General features: G+C 31.7%; 1 protein-coding gene across 1 annotated transcript in view; it reads left to right on the top strand.

Moving 5' to 3' along the window:
• The first annotated feature begins 16,345 nt into the window (after nt 1–16,345).
• LOC114331478 (roundabout homolog 2) overlaps nt 16,346–23,777 on the top strand; it is a 333,670-nt gene continuing 326,238 nt past the window's right edge. Inside the window, exon 1 of the mRNA XM_028281064.2 lies at nt 16,346–16,656. Within this exon, the coding sequence (XP_028136865.2) occupies nt 16,557–16,656 (100 nt within the window). The 5' untranslated portion in view covers nt 16,346–16,556. The remainder of the gene's footprint in view (nt 16,657–23,777) is intronic.

The following is a 23,777-nucleotide window of genomic DNA, read 5'->3' as shown; positions in this document are numbered from 1 at the left end:
TGGTGCACTATATTAAAGAGAGGCTAGGCATTAAGGAATATATTAGATGTTACGCACTCCTTAAAGATGCCGACACAACAACTGGCTCTTCGTTCAAAATAGGTATAAAATCTAAAACATCTATTAACTTATTATTTAATAAGGAAATTTGGCCACATGGTGTTAACATTAAATGGTCTATAGAATCTTCCTATTCTGAACCAACGCTTTCATCTCAGTCACATAAGAATCCGAAGAATCTCAGAAGCCCTGTCACCTTGGAAAATCCAATTACCAATTCTCGCAAGAACAAGGATGAAGTAGAAAACACAAACATACGTACAGACAAGCAAGCCATCGAAGTTTGTAAATCTAAGAATCCGTTCCATTCGCCAATAAATTTCGTTAAGAAGGATACTTTAGAACCATCGATAAATCTGGATCCTTTGACCCCACCAAGAGTTCGATTAACCAATAACTCTAATAGTCGATATCTTCTAGCCAGATTAAGGGAACCGGATATCTTAAAAGCCATTAAACTTCATCTTTCTTATCTACATGACCAACCAGCTTCAGTGTTTTACGATGGATTTACCAACACAAGCGTTAAACTCTTTTTGGCTTCCGAGGGACTTCCCACTAAGACAGAAGATCTACGACAAATTCTGCTAGACTTCAACAATGCCTATGGAATTGGTCCAGATGAGGTGAAAGCTGATCTTAATGCTTATAGGTCCTTTCTCACTTCTGAAAGAATTATCCACCTGCAAAAATCAAGGGAATGTCACCGAAATTACTATTCCGCTGCCTCTCCAAAACGAAATTTTTAAACATCACGACGTGTTCTGAGGGACTAGAATCCTCAAATTGTTTTAGTGATAACAACTTTAGCATGGTTCTGATTAACATTCGTTCTATAAGATACAAAACTGATGAATTGTTTTTGTTCCTAGAGGAATTAGGGTTTCCCCCGGTAGTTGCGGTTACAGAGCACTGGCTTGAAGTCAACGAGCCTTTGTTTGTAGATAAATACACCACAATTGCTAGGTATGATCGTCCAAGCTCAGCTTATGGGGGGACACTAATTTTGTCTACGAGTAATGATTTTTCTTTGGTAACAAAATATGACTTTCTGTTAAGTGAAGCCTCCTTTGAGTTTTCGTTAGTTTACAATAAGAATCTTAATCTTTATATTATTTGCATTTATAGATCACCTGCTTCTTCCGTGGAACTATTTTTTCAGAACCTGCTAAATTTGTTAGATGACCTGCCCCATAAAAGTAGAAAAATTTTATGCGGGGACTTTAACATTGATTATGCTGCTGCTTGTGCTACACGAATATCCTTGGTCAACATATTTGAATCGTATGGTCTAACAATGCACGTTGATTCTCCTACAAGGATTACAAAAACTTCATCTACCATAATTGATTATACAGTCTCAGATTTCTCACCACTTGATGTCCACTCTACAATTATTAATGCTGGACTATCTGATCATGAAGCAGTTTATACGAAGTTTAATATCTCCAGCAAACCCTCCTCGAAAACCCGACGTTTAGGCAGGATTTTTTCCACCCGGAACTTTCGTAAATTCCAAAATTTATGCTTAACCTCTGAGTGGCGCTTTCCTGCCATGGACGTGAATAATAATTTCAGTGAATTCTTAGATAAGCTTATTTGTATCTTCAATAAAGCATTTCCTTTAATTGCAATTAAGCCAAAACATCACAAACCCTGGACTACTAAAGGTATCCGAATATCTTCCAAGAATATGCGTTCTCTTCTCTATATCAAGAAATTTACTACCAACGTCTCTATCACTGAATATATCATCAAGTACAGGGCAACCTATCGTAAACTTATAAAATCAGCTAAAAAAGTCTACTACCAGAACCGCCTGGGAAGCTCCAAAAGTGTTGCAAAAGAAACTTGGTCCATAATAAACGATCTTCGAAATAAAACCCACACTGCTCAAACATTTTCCCTTCCAGACCCTGAAAATCTAAATGAATACTTTGTTAATGTGAGTAAAAATATTACATCAACTATTTTGCCACAACAAGACCCCATTTCATATCTCCCTAATTCAAGAAAGGTCTCGAATTCATTCTTTATAAAACCAGTCGTTAAATCTGAACTAATCCAAACAATTAATAGTATCAAAAGCAAATCTTCCTGTAGTACTGATGGTCTATCGATCAAAATTTTTTCTAATCTTCCAGAAAATGTGTTAGAAGTCCTCATCTCACTAATTAATGATTCTTTTGAGAAAGGTAAATTTCCAGAGTGCCTGAAGACAGCCATCATTATTCATCTTCATAAGGGTGGTGAAATATCTAATACCTGCAATTATAGACCTATTGCACTACTACCGGTACTCTCCAAAATTATTGAGAGACTCATAAAAGCCTGACTTATGTTCTTTCTAGTTGAAAACAACATTTTATCACAAAATCAGTTCGGCTTTTTAAATAATAAATGCACCACTGATGCCATGTTTTCTGTACTACATGAGGTATATCAAGCACTGAACAATAATCTTTGCACTGCCACCGTTTTTGTGACTATGCCAAAGCTTTTGATTGTGTAAATCACATTTTGATAAAAAAACTAAATTTCTACGGAATTAGAGGCATTTCTTTTGATTGGTTCCAATCTTACTTGGAAGATAGGAAACAACTGGTTAGAGCAAATGATAAAGACTCTAGTCTCAAAAACATTGTATGTGGGGTACCTCAAGGTTCAGTATTGGGTCCTCTACTTTTCCTTATCGTTATTAATGACATCACTAATTTAAAAATCGATGGAAACATCTTTCTTTTTGCTGATGATACCAGTATCACTTGGAGCAACTCAAATATTGCAACTCTTCATGCTACTATAACTTCTGATCTACTTACAATAAAGACCTGGTCTGACTCAAATTTACTCTCGTTTAACGTAGATAAAACAGTAGCATTGTCTTATAAAGGAGCTCTTCAACCCTTACCTCTTAATAACAGCCAGATCAGTACCGTTGATTCTGTAAAATTTCTTGGCATTTTTTTAGACAGCAACCTTAAATGGTCCCTCCATATCGATTTGTTACGGAAGAAACTCTCTTCAGCCTGCTATGCTATAAGATCTGTTTCGAATGAACTCAATTTAGCATCTTCCAAAATAACATATTTTTCTTTGTTCGAGTCACATCTTCGTTATGGTCTTCCTTTTTGGGGTTCTGGTACAGCTGCCCAATTCGATGTTATTTTCAAATTACAACAAAGAGCTATAAGATATCTGTTTGGCCTCAGAAGAACAACACACTGCAGAAGTTACTTCAAAGATCACGGAATTTTAACCCTTCCATCTTTGAATATTTTAGAAACTGTTTGCTTAATTCGTAAACATCTACATGTCTTTCCACCAAGACCTAATCATCACTACTTCACGAGAAATTCTACGTTTGACGTCTATTTGCCGACCCCGTCCTCGGAGTTAGTAAAGAAATCGATATTATATTCCGCAAAAAAAATGTACAACCATGTCCCCCTACAACTAAAATCTGCACCATCTTTTCCCAAATTCCGTAAACTGACAAAAGCCTACCTGTCTGAAAGACCATATTATTCAGTAGAAGATTATTTTAGTCAATAACTAAGAAATTACAGTACCCTTTGCACAAGTAGTATTTTTATTATTTTTTTATCTATATTTGGGTGTCATATGCAGCAGCTTAACTTTTTAACTTTTAAACCTTTTTTATTAATTATTAGGTAGACTATGGATTTGCAATTTATTTAAATTTTTGCAATTGATTATTTCTGTTTTAACTTCGATTTATTTATTTATTTTATTTAACTTATTGACGATTTATGTAATTTTAGTAAATTGGATTGTTACTGTTTTGTTTTTTTTTACTATTTATAAGCTTTGTCGATAAAATTGTAAAATTTTTCATGGCAATAAAGCATATTTCTATTCTGTTCTATTCTAAATATGGAATGAAACGCTAAAAAAATATGGAATGATAATTAATAAAAATAAAACAAAAGTTATGGTCATGGGGAAAAGGAAGAAGAAGAAAAGATAAACATAAAAATAGAACAAGCACGAACATTCCAATACTTAGGAGTAGAATTAGAAGACAACGGAAGACAGGAAACAGAAATTAATAATAGAATTCAAAAACCATGAACCTATATCATGCAATGAGCAATAAATTCATAAATAAAAAAGAAATAACACGAAAAACAAAAATTAATGTGTTCACGTCAATATATAGACCTGTATTAACCTTTGTTTGCGAGTTATGGGTACTAATAGAACGACAAAAGAGTAAAATATAGGCAGTAGAAATGAAATACCTTAGACGAGTTCGATGAGTTACCAAAAGAGATAGACTACGGAACACTCAAATAAGTGAAGATTTTGAATTAGGGTCCACGTTAGAATTTATAGAGAGAAGCAACTCAGTTGGTGGGGTGATCTTCAGAGAATGGATTAGACAAAACCGGTGAAAGAAATTTGGCAGGCAAAAACGCAAAGAAGAAAGAAGAAAGGTAGACCACGACAAACATAGGATATAACACTAGGCAAAATATTCGAAAAAAAGGGGAACAACGTGGATAGAAGCAAGAACGCTGGTCAGAAATAAGAAGGAATGGGTCAAATTTGTACATAATAATAAATGTATAGCAGTTATTAGTTAAATTTAAGATTAAAGCGTGCAATATTTTATGAATTACCCAGAGCACTAAATGGAGAGACCTATAAATTTCTTATAAAATATTTTGCCGGTACTTCTTGAAGTGCATTTGCAAACACGATATGAAATGTGGTTTCTTCACGACGGAGCCCCAGAGCTGTGAAAAATCTTCTGGATACCACTTATCCTCATCATTGAATTGATAGGAATTGACTCATTCTGTGGCCACCAAGTAAACAAACTACTGATAGTCAGAGCATAATGTAAAAAACTAAATTAGAATTATTAAACGTTGTCTGTTGTATTTCATTTCCACTGTAAACTATGCAATTTATTTAAAACCCCTTGTATTCGACATCTTGTATTCAACACCTTTAAAGCTTAATAAATACATAATACTAGTTTAGTAAAAAGATAAAGTGTTTCTTATAGTAAATAATTGACATTTTATCAGTTCGTTTAAAATTATTTTATATTTCAATAGATTTCAGAAAAACATTAGGTAAAGATAATTTTTGCTAGGTGCATTTACACTTTAGTAATTAAACCATAGTTACTTGAGTAAAAGTTATTATTTATGTAAAATTTTGAGCCTTAATTATAAAACCTTAATTAATTCAGATGACACATTATTAAAGCAAGAAATAATTATTTTGCAGGTAGGTAGGGGAAAGGCGGGCAAAACGGGGTAGCTGTCTAAAACGGAGTACCCCCTTTTTTTCAATATCACTCGCTCCATCTATACAACGTTAATGAAATTATATTATAGACGCCTGTTTACGCCTTCTGTCATAAAGCAGATATAATTAACTGTTAGTCGATTGTTGTGAAGAGTACATGTGCGTTTTTAGTTAACCAAGTTATAATATCGGCCAAAAAATAATCCATCGTCAGTATTACTAAAACAATTTATTATTTAATATCATTACTTCCAAGTAACAGTGAATATATTTTAGAGTATTCGTTTGTCATTATGTTAAAAAATAAAAACTTGTAATAATTTATACAGGTCATAATCTCCAAATCTGCTCTTTGGGCAAAATGGGGTACCAATAGGTAGTGTAAAATGGGGTATCCTTTTTCACCATACCTATTGGTAGTCTCTACCCTTTTACCATACCAAGTAAGATAGCCGATGATCAAACCAAATCACAGACGAGTAAGAAATCGCAATTGAATAAAACTAAAAAAGTAGAGTCAGATTCAGAAGGCGAAGATAGTGACACTGACTGGTTCTGCGGAAACTTTTATTCAAGTTCCACAGAAGGATGGATAAGCTGATCTAGTTGCCTTAAATGGGCTAAAAATTTCATGTGCAGGTGTAGAAGATGAGGATGATGAAGTAGTACTTGTATGCGAATTTTGTCAATAGACTTTTCTTGGTTTCAATTTGGTATCCCATTTTACCCTATACGACGGGCATAATGGGGCAATTTACATTAGTTCCTGTTTTTCCATATAATAAAAAAAACTTTGACTTTTTTTAAATTCAAATTATATTAATAAATAGTTACTACTATAACAATGATATTTGTCTTATTTTAATACCTTAAAATTAACAGATTTTTTTTATCTCAATTTAAACCTTAAGTACCCCATTTTGCCCGCCTTTCCCCTGCCTGCTGGTGTCAATAACCCCAAAAATCACATCTCAAATAGTAAATAAACAAGTGTTTGGATTAGGTTAAATTTGCACAGTCACAACATGTTCTTTTACAACACGTTGCCATGCCATTTGAATTTATGAAAATAAAAATTAATTTATATGGAAAACAATGTAATTTTTTTCTTGGAAACGATTAACGTTAGAAAAAAATGTTATAGGGCTTTTTTGTTCTACATTGTGTATTATATCCAGATCTTAAAGGAACGAACTATTTTCGGGGATACCCTGTATAGAGGTAAACTGATCTGGTGGATCATAAAAAATTTGCAATTTATTCGATGTTAAGCAAAAAACTTACTTTCGTGTTTACGCATGAGCTGTCACAATAAATTTTTCGCACGTTTGCTTGAATAATTCTTAATACCTTTTTTATGATTATCAGTTTCATATTGTATATTTTAAATCGTTTTCAATTAGTTTTTTGTCAAAAAGTGTTCATCACCGTATCACCTTTTTTTATAGTATTAATCTTTTGCTTTAAAGTATGTAATTACAAATTTCGTGGCCCATAGCTAATAATAATACTTCGATGGATGTTGGAACACAAAGAGGCCAAATTTATTTGTTTGAGTGTTTTTCATAAAAGCTGAAGACAACTAAATAATTAAGAGACTTTAATACTTTGTTTTATACTGTCGTCGTTGAATAATACGTGATACTCATTTTGAAACAGCGCGATAGAATCGCAAAAAATTCTAGGAACATCTAAATGACACAAATCGATCCTATTTCTTTCTCTCTATCCCATTTAAAATGCTTTTTCAAAAAATCTCTCATCCACATTTTCAAAAACCATTTCACCCTAAATTTATAAAAAATATAAACAGTATCTGGTAGTCTGATAAGTAACCTCTTTTGTCAATAAGTGCTCGGCGATCTTAAAAAAATTAGACAAAATCATAGAAAGTTTTTTCTAAGCATACAGTCAAATGTTAGCGCTATGCGATTAGTAAATTTTTGAAAGTTGCAAAAAATAGACGTTCTCTCATTAAACATTATTACTCGAGAAAAACAATTAAGAAGAGGATTCAAAAGGCTCGATAAATATATAAAAAAAGCTGAATAATTTATAAAAAAAGTCATTTTTTAATTATTAATTAATTATAGTTAACAACATTAGATCGGACACTGGAAAGTCCTTGTTTTTGTAATTGTTAACATGCTAAATAACATATCCCATAATTTTTATCCGATAAAGAGTTACACCTGCTTTACACCGACAATAAATTGATCAAGAAATTGACAAATTTATTCAAGGCCAAAGACGTGTCCAAAATGTATGGTTTATGGTACAAAACACAATATGACATCCAATTTTAACCACAGATCATCTAAAATGTTCTGTGATTTTACCGTGAAAATTAAGAAATTTGACGAAATAAAACATGTCCTATAATAGAACATGTTCTATTTCGTCAAATTCCTTAATTTTCTGTTTATTCACGGCAAAATTGGATGTAAAATTGTGTTTTGTACACGTCAAATTTGACCTTGAAGAACTTTGTCAATTTCTTCATCAATTTATTATTGGTGTAAAGCGGGTATTAGGTGAAGTTCGGCCTTATAATATTGTATCTTAAACTATCTGATTTACGCATAATATAGAATAAAAATATGCTATTTATATGGAATACATTTTTATTATACACTCTGCCAAAAAAGTATCGCATTACCTTAAAAATGGGACATTTTTAATATCTCATATTTCCTAAACCTGTGTTCTTCAAGAATATCGATGTAATAATATTGTTGCTAAACAGATAAGTGTCATTGTATACAGGGTATAACAATGATAGTGCGTTTTCTCCTCAAAGTTTGGAACACACTGTGGAATTTTCTAGCGTATATAAAATATTGGAATTAAAACTCAACTGTAACCTTAGACCATCTAGACATTTTGCTTTTTGATTCATTCGCTTATGTTGAAAAATAAAAAAGTTAGGTACTTTAACAACTAGCAACGTTCTTCATCAATACGGGGTGTTTCTAAATAAGTGCGACAAACTTTAAGGGGTAATTCTGCATGAAAAAATAATGAACGTTTACTTTATAAACATGTGTCCGCAAATGCTTCGTTTCCGAGATACGGGATGTTGAATTTTTTCTTACAAATTTACGATTGTAAATATATATATTTGTATATAAATAAATCGGACGAATTATTTATTGCTCTAAAACCGGTTGAGATATGCAAATATAATTTGGTAGCTTTTAAGAGGTAGTTATTGCGCATTTCTTGACGTACAATTAAGAATTTTATATTTACTATTGGCGTGCATACGGGTCATATTACCCGTATGCACGACAATGGTGAATATAAAATTCTTAATTGCATGCCAAAAAATGCGCAATAACTACCTCTTAAAACCTACCAAATTTCATTTGCATATCTCAACCGGTTTTAGAGCAATAAATAAATCGTCAGTTTGTAAGAAAAAAATTCAACATCCCTTATCTCGGAAACGAAGCATTTGCAGACATATGTGTATAAAGCAAACTGTCATTATTTTTTCATTCAGAATTACCCCTTAAAGTTTGTCGCACTTATTTAGAAACACCCCGTATTGATGAAGAACGTTGCTAGTTGTTAAAGTACCTAACTTCTTTTATTTCTCAATATAAGCGAATGAATAAAAAAGCAAAATATTTAGATGGCCTAAGGTTACAGTTGAGTTTTAATTTCAATATTTTATATACGCTAGAATATTCCACAGGGTATTCCAAACTTTGAGGAAAAAACACACTATCATTGTTACACCCGGTATACAAATACTCTTATCTGTTTAGCAACAATATTATTACATCGATATTCTTGAAGAATAAAGCTATAACATATTAAAAAATCGCTAAAATCAAACAAAAGGTTTAGGAAATATGAGACATTAAAAATCTCCCATTTTTAAGGTGATGCGATACTTTTTTGGCGGAGATTATTTTAGTACTGTCGCCAGTGGGGGTACAACGGCCTCCTTAATTCAGATGGATTTACCCAAGTTTTTTTTATGTATTTTGACTAGTAGAACACGATTTTTTTGAGTAACAGTCGATCCGGATGTCGATAAGATTGTTATAAACAAAGAACTTAAGGAATCACATCACAGCGATTTTTCGCAAAACAAAACATTTTTTGTATTTTTTGGGTCATTCTAAGCAAAAAATATTTTTACAAGGTTTTTCGTAGGATGCATAGTTTTCGACATAAACGCGGTTGAACTTTCAAAAAATCGAAAAATTGCAATTTTTGAACCCGAATAACTTGATTGAAAAATAAAATAGCAATTATGCTTAATGCATTTGAAAGTTCAAGTCAAATTCTATCGGTTTTAATTACTTTCATTGCTAAAAATTAATTTTTTTATTGTTATACAAAGCTATAAACACATAGTGATTGAATGATGTTTTTAATGCATTTCTCATTTGAAATCGAACGACTAGGCGGGCATACATACAATTTCTACGTAGATTACGTACATTAAAGCGCATGCATTGGGCACCGGAAACACTATGTGTTTATGTTTAACAAATAAAAACTTAAATTTTAGCACTGCAAATAATTAAAACCGATAGAATTTGACTTGAATTTTCAAATGCAGTAAGCAGAATTGCTATTTTATTTTTTAATCAAAAGTTCACCCGCGTTTATCTCGAAAACTATGCATCCTACGAAAAAACTTGTAAGACCATTTTTTGCTGAGAATCACAAAAAGAATACAAAAAAATGTTTTGTTTTGCGAAAAATCGCGGTTATGCAATTCCTCAAGTTCTTTGTATTTAACAATATTATCGACATCCGGGTCAACTGTTACCCAAAAAATTCGTGTTCTACGGGTCAAAATACATAAAAAAACTTGGGTAAGTCCATCTGAATTAAAGAGGCCGTTGTACCCCCCTGGCGACAGGACTATTTGGTATTAACAAATATATAAATCTTTTGGTTGTTAGAATATTTCCTATGGTAGGGGAGCAAAGTATGCTAAATGTGCAGTCACTCGAGCGCTTTGGGAACCTATTGGGTTGGGAAGAGTAGGTCCTAAAACCAAAAAAAGTTAAGTAAAGTTTTCAATTTTAGTGGGCGCTTGCCATTTTTTAATTTAATTTTCCATTTCCAACAATCGTTTTTTCCGATTATAACGCCATCTATCCATAATTCGAAAAAAATGTTTCGAATAAAAGTTACTTATTTTTACGTAAGGAATCCAAATGTGTAATAAAAAATGAGGGCTCCTATTTAAGGTTTTAAAGTAACCCCCCACCCCACATCTATGGGGGGTCGTGTTTGGTGCCATTCGATAGATTTTTGAAAAATATTGAATAAGTGTATTTTACAGTTTTTCGATCTGATGTTCATTTCGAGAAATATCACGGGATTCGTATTTAAAATATTAAATTTACCCCCCACCCCTCTCCGTGGGAAGTCGTGTTTGATATCATTAGATAGATTTTTTAAAAATATTGAGCACATATTTTTTAGTTTTTCGATCTGTTATTCATTTCGCGAAATATTCGCTTTTTTCTTGTGAATCTTTGGGACTCGCCCATTTCCTTACGCCCGGCTCAAATCGTCAGATTTTTGAAATGTACACTCTTTTGCATGTACTTAACTTACCTTATCTTAATCTGACAATTTCGAGTTTTTTTAAGAATAGAATTTTTTTTTCGGGCCCCCCTTAACGAACTCCCCTGTGTTAAGAGCCAATCTATGGTAGAGGTACACCTGCAGGGTACCAGGTTTCTCCCTATATGCTAATCTGACGCGCTCGAGTAACTGCAAAAATCCCCGCTTGGGCTCCCCTACCACTAGAAAAATTATACATTTACCATTTATTAATAAATATAAAACAAATTAATTATTCGTGGATTTTGCTAAGCAATGTATGTATGTATATTATTTATATTAATTAAAATCTAAGCGACTCTATTAAATGTGTAGCTTGTCAACAAATTGTGTTCACATGTTAACAATATTGTAATAACTATATTAATTCCCATTTAAATTTGTTCAGCTACCTCCTAAAAAGAAATAACTTTATAATATTGTTGATGTAGTTTTTAAGTACCTTGTTAATACTGTTTGCTATGTAAATACATGCAGTGTTTATTGGACCTCCTAGAAGTAATATTTTTAATTGGAAGATTCTCTGTTTGATATCAAATTATTCAAATTCAAAATGGCCAAGATTGTTGTCAGTTTGTTAGTGTCTGTAATTACGATTTTCTAAAATTTATGTTATTTTAAGTACGTTTTATTTTACGCTTGTTTATGTCACATTACTTGCGTTGTTAATGAAAGTTTGAAGATTTTTACTTGATAACAATATTTTACTTGATGTTCGCACACCTCTTCATTGTGATTAACATTTGATGCAATGCATAATTATTTTTTATGGCTGACAAATCGTTATCTTCACGTTTACTGTTTGATTTACTGTCTTCTGACCATTTATTGTCTGAACTTGTTAATAAAATTTACAGTTTTGCTAATTCTGGTAAAATAAATAGGTACTATTTCTAGATAATAAAATTTTATACTGTATGTTTTTTCAAGCTATTCTAGGTAGCAATACGAAGTGTTTTATGGCCTCTCTCTACATAAAGCATTTAGCATAAATACTTGACGTGATTTTCACAGTTATTTATACCATACCATATATTAAGTCAGGATAATCCATTTTCGACAGTATATTCAATGCTGCTGAAGGTAAATAAACGCCAAGTTAATAACGAAACAAGTGTGTCTGAGATATTGGCATCTATCTGAATGTCAGTAACTAAATATTATATTCATGATGTAAAATCATCTAACAACTCCAACAAGAAATCTTATCCACATCTTCTATCTGTACATTTTGTTCTGCTATCCGATATTCTCACTAATTGTATATTTTTCTCTATATCGTCTTTCTAATTATATATGTATAGATCTTCTCATTATATGACATATCCATTCTAATCTACTGTATTTATGGGAAATAAACTACAATTTTAGTACGTCTTAACAAACTAACTAACTAATCTGCTAATTTTATTAGCAGGTATTAACAAAAAATGACTACTCATATTTTATATAAACAAGGAAGTCCACAAGATCGTATAAAGAAAAGACCATTACCACAAGCAATCCAGCAACACCCACAAGATGGGACTCAAAGATGGCAACAATATGTAAATATCTTATCACAAAAAATAAAAAAAGGAAATACGTACAACATCACAACAACATTTAAAACAACCAACACATTCAAATATATCCCATCCAAAACCAACCAGCACACAAGAGAGGTCAAAGAACTGCATTTACAAAATTCCCTGTGAATGCAACAATTTCTATATGGGAGAAAGAAACTACAAGACCACTAAGCGTCAGGGTTAACGGGCATGAAACGACATATCGTCTCTCTAATTATATATGTATAGATCTTCTCATTATATGACATATCCATTCTAATCTACTGTATTTATGGGAAATAAACTACAATTTTAGTACGTCTTAACAAACTATCTAACTAATCTGCTAATTTTATTAGCAGGTATTAACAAAAAATTACTGCTCATATTTTATATAAACAAGGAAGTCCACAAGATCGTACAAAGAAAAGACCATTACCACAAGCAATCCAGCAACACCCACAAGATGGGACTCAAAGATGGGACTCAAAGATGGCAACAATATGTAAATATCTTATCACAAAAAATAAAAAAAAGGAAATACGTACAACATCACAACAACATTTAAAACAACCAACACATTCAGATCTATCCCATCCAAAACCAACCAGCACACAAGAGAGGTCAAAGAACTGCATTTACAAAATTCCCTGTGAATGCAACAATTTCTATATGGGAGAAAGAAACTACAAGACCACTAAGCGTCAGGGTTAACGGGCATGAAACATAGTTACATCGAAAACAGGGACTTCGACAAATCACAGATATGTAAACATACATGGGACAATCAATACAGAGTATAATGGGAAGACGCATCAATAATCATGAAGAAACAGGCATGAAAGAGACAAAATCAAAGAAGTAGCCCTTATCCTACTAAATGAAGAAAAATGTATAGCAAACCCATTAGCAGAATTTAGCAGTTTTTGGTTGGCAGAAGAATTGAACAGCAAGAATATACCAACAATAACGAATAAGAAAATGTGAGACGCATGTCTTTAATCAGACACAATACATATGCAACACACAATACACAAACACAATACGAACATTCCCACACACAATTGCATAAAGCACATAGAAACAATGCAGAAACGCACATAATAATCAATCAGAATTTTATGTACCTACCATAAGGCATAAATATCCACCGGCAGATCTTTTCAGCTAAAGCATGGTTGTTGTCTACAACACCATGGCCAAGTAAGTCACCCTCAACTTTGATAAGACATAAGCTCCTCGACAACTTGACTATTATGCAATCTCTCAAAACAATTTCTTTAATAATGTATATATATGTTATAGTCAAAGCCCGAATTTCAGGCACTCCTAGGTTTGACTAGGCAATCCTCAGGTCTGACTGACGGTCTTAGTCAAAGCCCGAAATAAATAATTACAGTTTCGGCCTTTGACTAGTCAAACGTAGGAGAGACTAAGTTGATCAGGCAAATGTCGAAATTTAATTTTATGAAATCGGGGTTTGACTAGTCAAACCCTCAAATTTCGACCTTTGCTTGGCCAACGTAGTCTCTCCTAGGTTTGACTGGTCTAAAGCCGAAACTGTAATTTATTTCGGGCTTTGACTATAACACATACACCGTTATTAGGCGTCAAAGCCTTTCCGGTAGGGATCTCTAAGGAGTATCATTGAGCCTTTCTCCCTTGCCATATTGCTCCCATATAGGCCGATCAGACATCAGCTTATTCCAGTCTAAGCTGTAGAATCTTAAAATTTTATACTACTGCGTTACCCTTTTTATTTTTCTGTTCACCGGGCCGTGAGCTCGAACGCACTAGATATATCGGTCAAGCGCCTTGACTCGCTAGCTATCTGATCGCTTGGCTATCTGGCTGACTTTCTGTAACAATATTTTTTCCATTAAAACGGTTTCCATAGTGAAAATCGAAAGGAAACTAAAATTTTTTAGTTTAAAATGCTTATTGTCGTTAAAATCAACTATGGCTAATCCCATAATAACACAATATTCCACTATTACGTTAATTTTCGTACCCTATACATATATGTTTTCTCAAAATTCGATTTTGTTTTTCTAATTCTCCCGAGGAAATCAGGAGGGGGCTTACTTAATTCCTTAACTGAGATTGTTGTGATAATTGCAATTTCTGCAATTTTCCCTCTTTTTTCCCCTTTTTCATTTGCTATTTTCCCCCTTTTTAAACGCATTTCTTTACTTCAATAGTTTGCATTAAATCTTTAGACGTTAATTTGACTGACTTTTCTTCAATGCAAATTAATGAAAATTTGCAGACATATGCATTCGCGGGAACAATACACGAAAACCTAGTCAATAAAAAAAAGTATGTGTTTATTAATTGTTTAAATAAAAAAACGAGTTTAATGGAAAATGCTTAAATTCTCTTGTTTTTTACAATGTAGAAACTTGAAACTTTTACAGATTGTTGGTAGTGATATGAACTATATATAATATCACTTTCTACGTTAATTGTTTACGTTATGCTTCATAAATAAACAATAAAGTTTCAAATTTTGAACACTCATATATTTGTTTATATTATATAAACCGGCGTTTATTCGTGTCAAATTTCAATACGATACGAAACAAAACTTCAACCAAAACTCGAATTAAAAAATTTCGTGTTTTTATCATAGTCTTAGAAAAACCAAAAAACCACTGGTAGAGACGTTTTGTGCTACAATCGTATTAATTAATTAAACGCTTTTCTTTAGTTCAATCGTTTGGGTCAAATCTTTGGACGTTAATTTGACTGCCTTTTCTTCAATGCAAATGACTAAAAATTTGCAGACATGCATTTGCGGGAACAATACACGAATAGTCAATAAAAAATCATTTTGTTTATTATTTGTTTAAATAAAAAAAAACTATTTTAGCGGAAAATGCTTGAATTATCTTGTTTTTTACAATGAAGAAACTTGAAACTTTTACATATTGTAGCTAATTATATGAACTATGCATAATTTCACTTTTTACGTTAATTGTTTACGTTATGCTTCATAAATAAAGAATAAAGTTTCAAATTTTTTGCCGATTCCGAGTATTTCATGTTTGTACATCATATGTTTTATACATGTCTTAATAAACATAACGATATATTTTAATGTTTGAAGAGTGTAAGACTAAAAAGTAAAAAATAAAAAATATGAAAATAATATTTGTAAGAAACGCTTTTCTTTAGTTACGAGTGACTAAGATTAAACATATTATAAAAAAATCAACCAAAAAATAAAAAAAATTTAAAAAATCAAACACCTTCTTTAAAGAAAAGCGTGGTGCGAAAACCGTTTATTCAATGAAGACGCGCCACGCTTTTCTTTGACGAATGTGTTAGATTTTTTTAATTTCTTTTTATTTTTTGCTTTGTAGTTGATTTTTTTATAATATGTTTAATTTTAGTCCCTCGTAACTAAAGAAAAGCGTTTCTTAAAAATATTTTTTTCATATTTTTTTTTTTATTTCTAAAGAAGAGTTTAAAATAAAAAAGTCATATCACATACACCTAAGGGAGCGTTCAAGTATTACGTAACGCGATTTTTGACCCCCACTCCCCCCTGCGTAACGCACTGTAATGGGAGTTCAACTAGGTATCACGTAACGCAATTTTTGAAGATTTTTGACCCCCCCCGCAACCTGCGTTACGTAATACTTAAACGGTCCCTAAATACTACAAATTATAAGCGAGATATAGAATGCAGCTAATTAGAAACTTAGCTTATATTCTTCGTAGCATTAATATTTTCACCAGCGGCATGAATATAGCTAATTTAATTATCTTTTTACCCCATTTAACTAAACCGACAAAAGTTAATCTCCCACGTAACGTAAATAATAACGATAACTGTTTGTTTCAGGACAATACCGATCTCCTCGCATCACCGAACACCCCTCGGACATCATCGTGGCCAAAAATGAACCGGTAACCTTAAACTGCAAGGCCGAAGGTCGGCCGGAACCGTCCATCGAGTGGTACAAAGATGGCGAGCTCGTTAGAACATCCCCCACTGACAATAAATCGCACAGGGTGCTTCTGCCTGCAGGATCGTTATTTTTTCTCAGGACGATGAACAGCAAAAAGGAGCAGGACGCAGGAGTGTATTGGTGCGTCGCGAAAAACGTGGCTGGGACTGCTACCAGCAGGAATGCGACGTTGCAAGTAGCAGGTAAGATTTTGACAATCAATTCTAAGTTTTTATTGAAGATATACTTTCTTCTCGCGATCAATCCAATAATTTCAAAAAAATTGTTTATAGTCCACAGCTGGTACATTGTTGGTGGAAAATAAGTATATAGCTTTTAGTTTTTAGACGAATTATGATAATATACATAATATAATATACATAATAATATGATATGATTGGAATTGAAATAAAATTATATCTGTCAATTTTGGAGGCACTCTGTTTAATCAGTTTTTAATAACTAATGCCACTGCTGTTAAATATTTATAATTTGAGTTTTTTGGAAATTTGCAATTAAATAAATAATTAGTTGAATATACATTAATCAATCATACAAGTTGAGTTCATACAGTCAACATTATTAAAATTAGTAATTAAAATTTGGTCTAATATAATACAGGGTGTTTCATTGGTAAAGTAATATACGTTAACTGTAGAAAGAGGATACTTAGGCGGTCTCAAAAATATCATACTTATTGGGTCTTACTCCATTAATAACAAAGATACTGGGTGTTTTATCTATTTTGCCATTTTCTTAATTGGTTCATAACTTTTTGACCACACTGTATATTTAGTTTATATTTCATTTAAGAGGAAACAGTAGCGATCAACAGGTAGCGAAAACGCGTTCCAAGATTGCGGCTGTAATTTTGAATATTTTTTCGAGATATTTGGCACACGTATTCGTAATATAATAAAGAATGGCGGTACAGAGCCCAATTTAAAAAATATATTAATATGTGGAAATTACTCTGTAATTAAATACAATATTAAAAAAACGAGCCTGTACCGCCATTAAGAAGAACAAAAAATACACTTTCTTCAAATAAACTTTTTTATCCGATGCCTAGATTTTGTGTCATTTTGGAACTACTAAAATTTTTTATTTCATTAGTAGTTCCAAAATGACACAAAATCTAGGCATCGGATAAAAAAGTTTATTTGAAGAAAGTGTATTTTTTTGTTCATCTTAATGGCGGTAGAGGCTCGTTTTTTTAATATTGTATTTAATTACAGAGTAATTTCCACATATTAACATATTTTTTAAATTGGGCTCTGTACCGCCATTCTTTATTATATTACGAATACGTGTGCCAAATATCTCGAAAAAATATTCAAAATTACAGCCCCAATCTTGGAACGCGTTTTGGCTACCTGTTGATCGCTACTGTATCACCTTAAGGCGTACAATAAATTAATTTATTTACAATTGTAAAAAATCCAGGTCCGGCTTAAAAAATATTGGAAAAATGTTCCGACCCCAAAACAACACCCTGTACATTAAATTTTTTTAAAATTGATTTTTCAGTTGAAAAGAGGATAAAAAACTAAATTCAGTGGTATACTTTGAATTTTCGGCAAAATAATTTTTCTGGTGAAATTAGTAATTTGAATACTGAAATTAAGTGACTTGCGAGAGCTCTAAGTAGAAAAAATTTAAATACAGCTTACAACTTGTCAACCACACTGTATATTGATTTTATATTTAACACGCGAATATCCTTTTAGGTGTCCAGTCAATTAATTTAATTACAATTATAAAAAATCCAGGTCCGAATTAAAAAATATTTTATAAATGTTCCAACCCAAAAAAACACCTTGTATATTAAATTTTTTAAAAATGGATGTTGCATTTGAAAAGAGTATGAAAACCAAAATTAGTGGTATACTTTGAATTTTCGGAAAAATGATTTTTCTGGTAAAAATTTGAATTTGGATTCTGAAATTATGTGAATTGCAAAGCTCAAAGTAAAATAAATTAAAATATTACTTAATTTTAATTAATACCATTATTTAATCTAAATTGGTGAAATATTAACATTTGCACACATAAACAATAATTTTTGATGGCCCCCTCTGTGGCTCAGTGGTAAGAGCGCCTACCTTTGGATCGAAAGTTCCGAATGGTCGTGAGTTCGAATCTCACCAGGGTCAGAAATTTTTCGTTTATTATAAATTAATAAATGAAAATAGTTTCTGTCCTTGTGGGATCGGTTCTCACCGGAGGGACCGAAGATGTTCGGATACAATTAGTGTCTCTTTGCAAAGACAATGACGTCGACTTTGCAATGTAACAAGACACTTACTCAACACACACAGTACACCGTACACATGACGCTAGGTACCTAACTACAAAAATTTACCGTACCTACGTATAAAAAAAATAATTTTTGATGGTGGTAATTTTGAATAAGTACTTTAGTTTTGAATAGTGATTATGCTGCAAATTTTCTCTGTTTTGTTATAATTTTTAGCTATTTTGTTGATTAAAGTGACGTATTCTTTATGGAGCCTTTATTATTTATTCATTATTTAAATATGAATATTCACCAAAAACTATTTTTCACACATAATAAAAAAACACTAAATTATTAACATTTTACCAATTTAGATTAAATAATGGTATTAATTAAAATTAAGGCGCATTTTAATTTTTTCTACAAGAGCTCTCGCAATTGACATAATTTCAGAATTCAAATTCAAAATTTTACCAGAAAAATCATTTTGTCGAAAATTCAAAGTATACCACTAATTTTGTTTTTCATCAAATACGAAATCCATGTTAAAGAAAATTAATATACAAGGTGTTTTTTTGGGTCGGAATATTTACACAATATTTTTTAAACCGGACCTGGATTTTTTATAATTGTAAATAAATTAATTGATTGAACACCTTAAAGAATATTCGCGTGTTAAATATAAAATCAATATACAGTGAGGTTGACAAGTTGTAAGCTGTATTTCAATTTTTTTCTACTTAGGTCTCTCGCAATTCACCTAATTTCCGAATTCAAATTCAAAATTTCACCAGAAAAATCATTTTGCCGAAAATTCAAATTATACCACTGAATTTAGTTTTTCATCCTCTTTTCAACTGAAAAATCCATTTTAAAATAATTTAATGTACAGGGTATTGTTTTGGAGTCGGAATATTTTTCCAATATTTTTTAATCCGGATCTGGATCTTTTACAATTGTAAATAAATTAATTTATTGTACACCTTAAATGATATTTAAGTGCCAAATATAAAATAAATATACAGTGTGGTTAAAAAGTTATGAACCAATTAAGAAAATGGCAAAATCGATAAAACACCCAGTATCTTTGTTATTAATGGAGTAAGATTCATTAAGTATGGTATTTTTGAGATAGCCTAAGTGTCCTCTTTCTACAATTAACGTATGTTACTTTCCCAATGAAACACCCTGTATAGGTACTATCTTTAATAGCAATTAACCAAAATTTCAGTGGAATACTTTTCGATTTCCACTTCGAAATTCGTCGTCAAAATAAAAATTAAAAACATTTATTTTGTTCTGTTAGTTGGTAATACAAAAAAGTCTTTTTTGGAACTCCTTAGTTCGTTCTTATTAGTTTTCTTTGTCGTCCAAGATATCCTCAACATCCGTCTATGAATCCATATTTCAAGTGCTTCAATTCGGTTGATGCTTGATACTTTTAGTGTCCATACTCCTGCTCCATACCGGCCTACAGAACAAAAGTAGCACTTAATTAGTCCTAAACTGAGGTGGTTGTTACAAATAAAGATTTGTATTTTCAAAAAAGTGATTTTAAATAATAGGTATTGCTATTCTGCTTTTTACATCTATGTCTGGATCTAGCTGGTCCGTTATCACAGTTCCTAAATATGTCATTTTGTGAACTTTCTCAACTTGGACTCCATTTAATTGAAGGTCTGCACCTGGATGTGGGTCACGACTAAAAATTTGGTTTTGTTTGAGTTTTTTGTAATGCCCATCTCCTCTCCTACTAGCTATCTCAATTCGTACGGTGGGATTCTAGTACAATAATAATAATACTATCTTATGGCATTTTTGCCGGGGAGATCCTTTCGGATTGTTCCGGCGCCATTTACATCTTTAACCCTGTTTCAAGTAACTAGTGTCGATGTACACTAGCCCAGGGGGACCGACGGCTTAACGTGCTCTCCAAGGCACGGTGAGACGGCTCGTATCATTTTTAGAAATGAAAAATTGTTTGTCTTTGGCAGGCCTCGAACCCACGTGCACTGGCGTATGAGGCCAGCGATTATGCCGTTACGCTACGGCCGCTGATTCTAGTACAGATTCATAATGACACGTTTATCTTTCCAACGTTATCAGCCCTGACAGTCAGGTGGTTTGATCAGGTCGTGTGTAGACGTTTTTACCTCAAAAATACTTAGTGTCCAACGTGAGATGCCAAGCATATGCGCACATATATCTTTTATAAAGTCACCTTATCGTCCTTATCATGGTAAAATATTCTGGCTAGCGTTCATTCTAACACGGTAATGTAATGAATTTTGATCGAATAATTTCGAATGCCAACAAGTATCGAAAACAACACACCAGATTTAATTGTTTGTATGAACTTGTAATGTAGATATTTTGGATTCGGAAATGAGTGGAATATTTAAAAAGTTTAATAGGTATTTTTTATATGCGGACAGAGTATCAAATTTAAAATAATTGAGTTTAACCAATGATTAATATTAACCGGTAACCTTAAACTGCAAGTATCAATAATACCTGGAAAAATTACATACGAAATTTATTTTTTCATAAAAGGGAGAACCAGTCACCAATACTTACGGAAACAGGACCACCTATACTAGTGACAGAAATAAAAGCAGCCATAATATCACTAAAAGAAGGTAGAGCTCCAGGACCAGACGGAGTACAATCTGAATTTCTTAAACTTCTTGATGATGAATCTTTACGAATACTATGTAAAATCTTCAATAATATGTATCTATGACACAGGCAATATCCCAAAAGATTGGCTAGTTTCAGAATTTATTCCCTTACCAAAGAAGCAGGGAGCAAAAAAGTGCGGAGAATATAGGCTAATAAATCTAATGAGCCATACGTTAAAACTTTTTCTTAAAATTATACATCGTAGAATATACAAGCTACGCGAAGAGAGAATACAAGACATACAGTTTGGATGCATGAAAGGCGTAGGTACAAGAGATGCACTGTTTAGTCTACAGGTTTTATTTCAAAGATGCAGAGATATGACTTGCGATATTTACATCTGCTTTGTGGACTACCAAAAAGCATTTGATACAGTTCAACACCGAAAAATGATGGATGTTCTAACAAAAGCCCAAATGGATGATAAAGACCGACGTATAATACAAAATTTATACTGGAACCAATGAGCCACAATAAGAACGAATCTTGGAGGTGAACCAACGGAAGCGATCCAGATTCTACGAGTAGGGGAGTGCATATAGATTTTCACTTCGGAAAAAATCAAACAAGATAGAACTTTTTGTAATTTAATTAATAAACAACATATTAAAAAGTTCTACTGGAGAAGTGGGTGCCTCATTTTTTATTAAACAAATGAACTTCGAAATTAGATGATTTTTAAATAACTCCGAAAATATAAATTTTAGAAAAAAACTGACTTAATCAATTCAGAAAATTTTACAAAAAACCTTATATAAAGAATTTTCTAAAATTAAATCTGTATCTTCTATATTTTTTTATTTATAACGCTAAAGTCACCCTTCTGACAAACATTGGCGTAATGTAAACTAACATACGGCGAAGTGCACGATTGAGTTAGTTTAATGTAATTCTTTAACTAATGGATCAAATGAAATTTTACGAATTGAACATAAAAGAAGAATAATTAAGCTATTTTATGGTTATAATAGAAAGCAACAAAATGTATGGGCATAAGTACGGTGTGGGCGGAAAGTGAACCATACATGAATTTTGTTTAAAAATGATTTAAAAATGTATAACTAATACAATTTTTCTTATAAAACTCTCAATTTTGCACAACTTACCTTTCAAGCATCTTACTAAATGATGCTTTATTCAAAGAAAATCTCAAAGATTTAAGTCAAATGATATGACGTCTCAAAAAATGTAATTTTTGAAAATTTTCTAGTTTTATAGAATTGCCACCACTTTAAGACGGTATTACTTAAGTTTGAACAGATCTATTACAATTTTATAAGTGTTTTTTTAGAGCGTATGATGTAATCTTTAAAATGCACTAAATTATTTTACTTTAGAAATGAAATAAACTAATTTTTTTTTAAAGAAAGATAACAAAAATGTAATACAAAAACCGAAAATTACCAGCTAAAAAAATGTTTATACAAAGTGATCAAAACTTTTTTCTGTAAAACTTACCTAAAATACATTTAATAATAAGGTTCAACAATAATAAATGTTCAGCAAAAAAATTTTTTTTAGCTCTTATACAGTATGTCTGCGTAACTTGAAACCTATTGATAACTTTTTTATTATCAGTTTTACGAAAAAAAGTTATTCTTTATAAAATACTCCGAATCGTATATGATCTAAGTTTCAATCAACAAATATCAAATTTAATTAATTTTATACGAGGTATGTACCTTTACATTTCACAATATCGAAAATTGTTATTCTAATTTAAATATTGTGAATAATAAAGGCAATTAACTCTTAAGAAAAATTCATATTTTTTACATGCCTCGTATAAAATTAAAGAAGTTTGATATCTGATGGTTATATCTTAGATTTTAGACCAGGGAGAGCATTTTATGAAGAATAACTTTTTTTCGTAAAAGTGATAATAAAATAGTTAGGTATCATAATTGTAATAAAATGATGATGAGTATCCGTAATTTGAGAAAAAATTTATATTTTTTTTTCGATTAGAATGATGTAATTGTATATTTAGACATAGTTTCTAATTTCAAACAAATTTTCATAATAGCATTTTTTGATATTCTGGAATATAAAGGTACTTTACTCTTAACGAAATTCATATTTTTGACATAACTCGTATAAAATTGATAAAATTTGATATCTGGTGGTTGAGTTTTAGATTTTTGACTATCCAGAGCATTTTATTAAGAATACCTTTCTTTCGTAAGACTGATAATATAGAAGTTTTCCATGTGGTTCCTACCTACGCAGACACACTGTATAAGAGCTTCTGTATAAAAATTTTCAAATTGCAATGTCATATTCGGATTCAGCATAATCAAAGACAAAATAGAAACATATTTGATCAAAGTAAAATGATGAGTTGATGATATTTTTAAAATTATTTATACAAAACAAATAATGTTATTGTTTAAACAATTAATA

Source organism: Diabrotica virgifera, chromosome 6 (genome assembly GCF_917563875.1).
Source record: "Diabrotica virgifera virgifera chromosome 6, PGI_DIABVI_V3a".
In the NCBI taxonomy this organism is placed as follows: domain Eukaryota; kingdom Metazoa; phylum Arthropoda; class Insecta; order Coleoptera; family Chrysomelidae; genus Diabrotica; species Diabrotica virgifera.
This window is presented reverse-complemented; position numbering and strand designations above follow the sequence as displayed.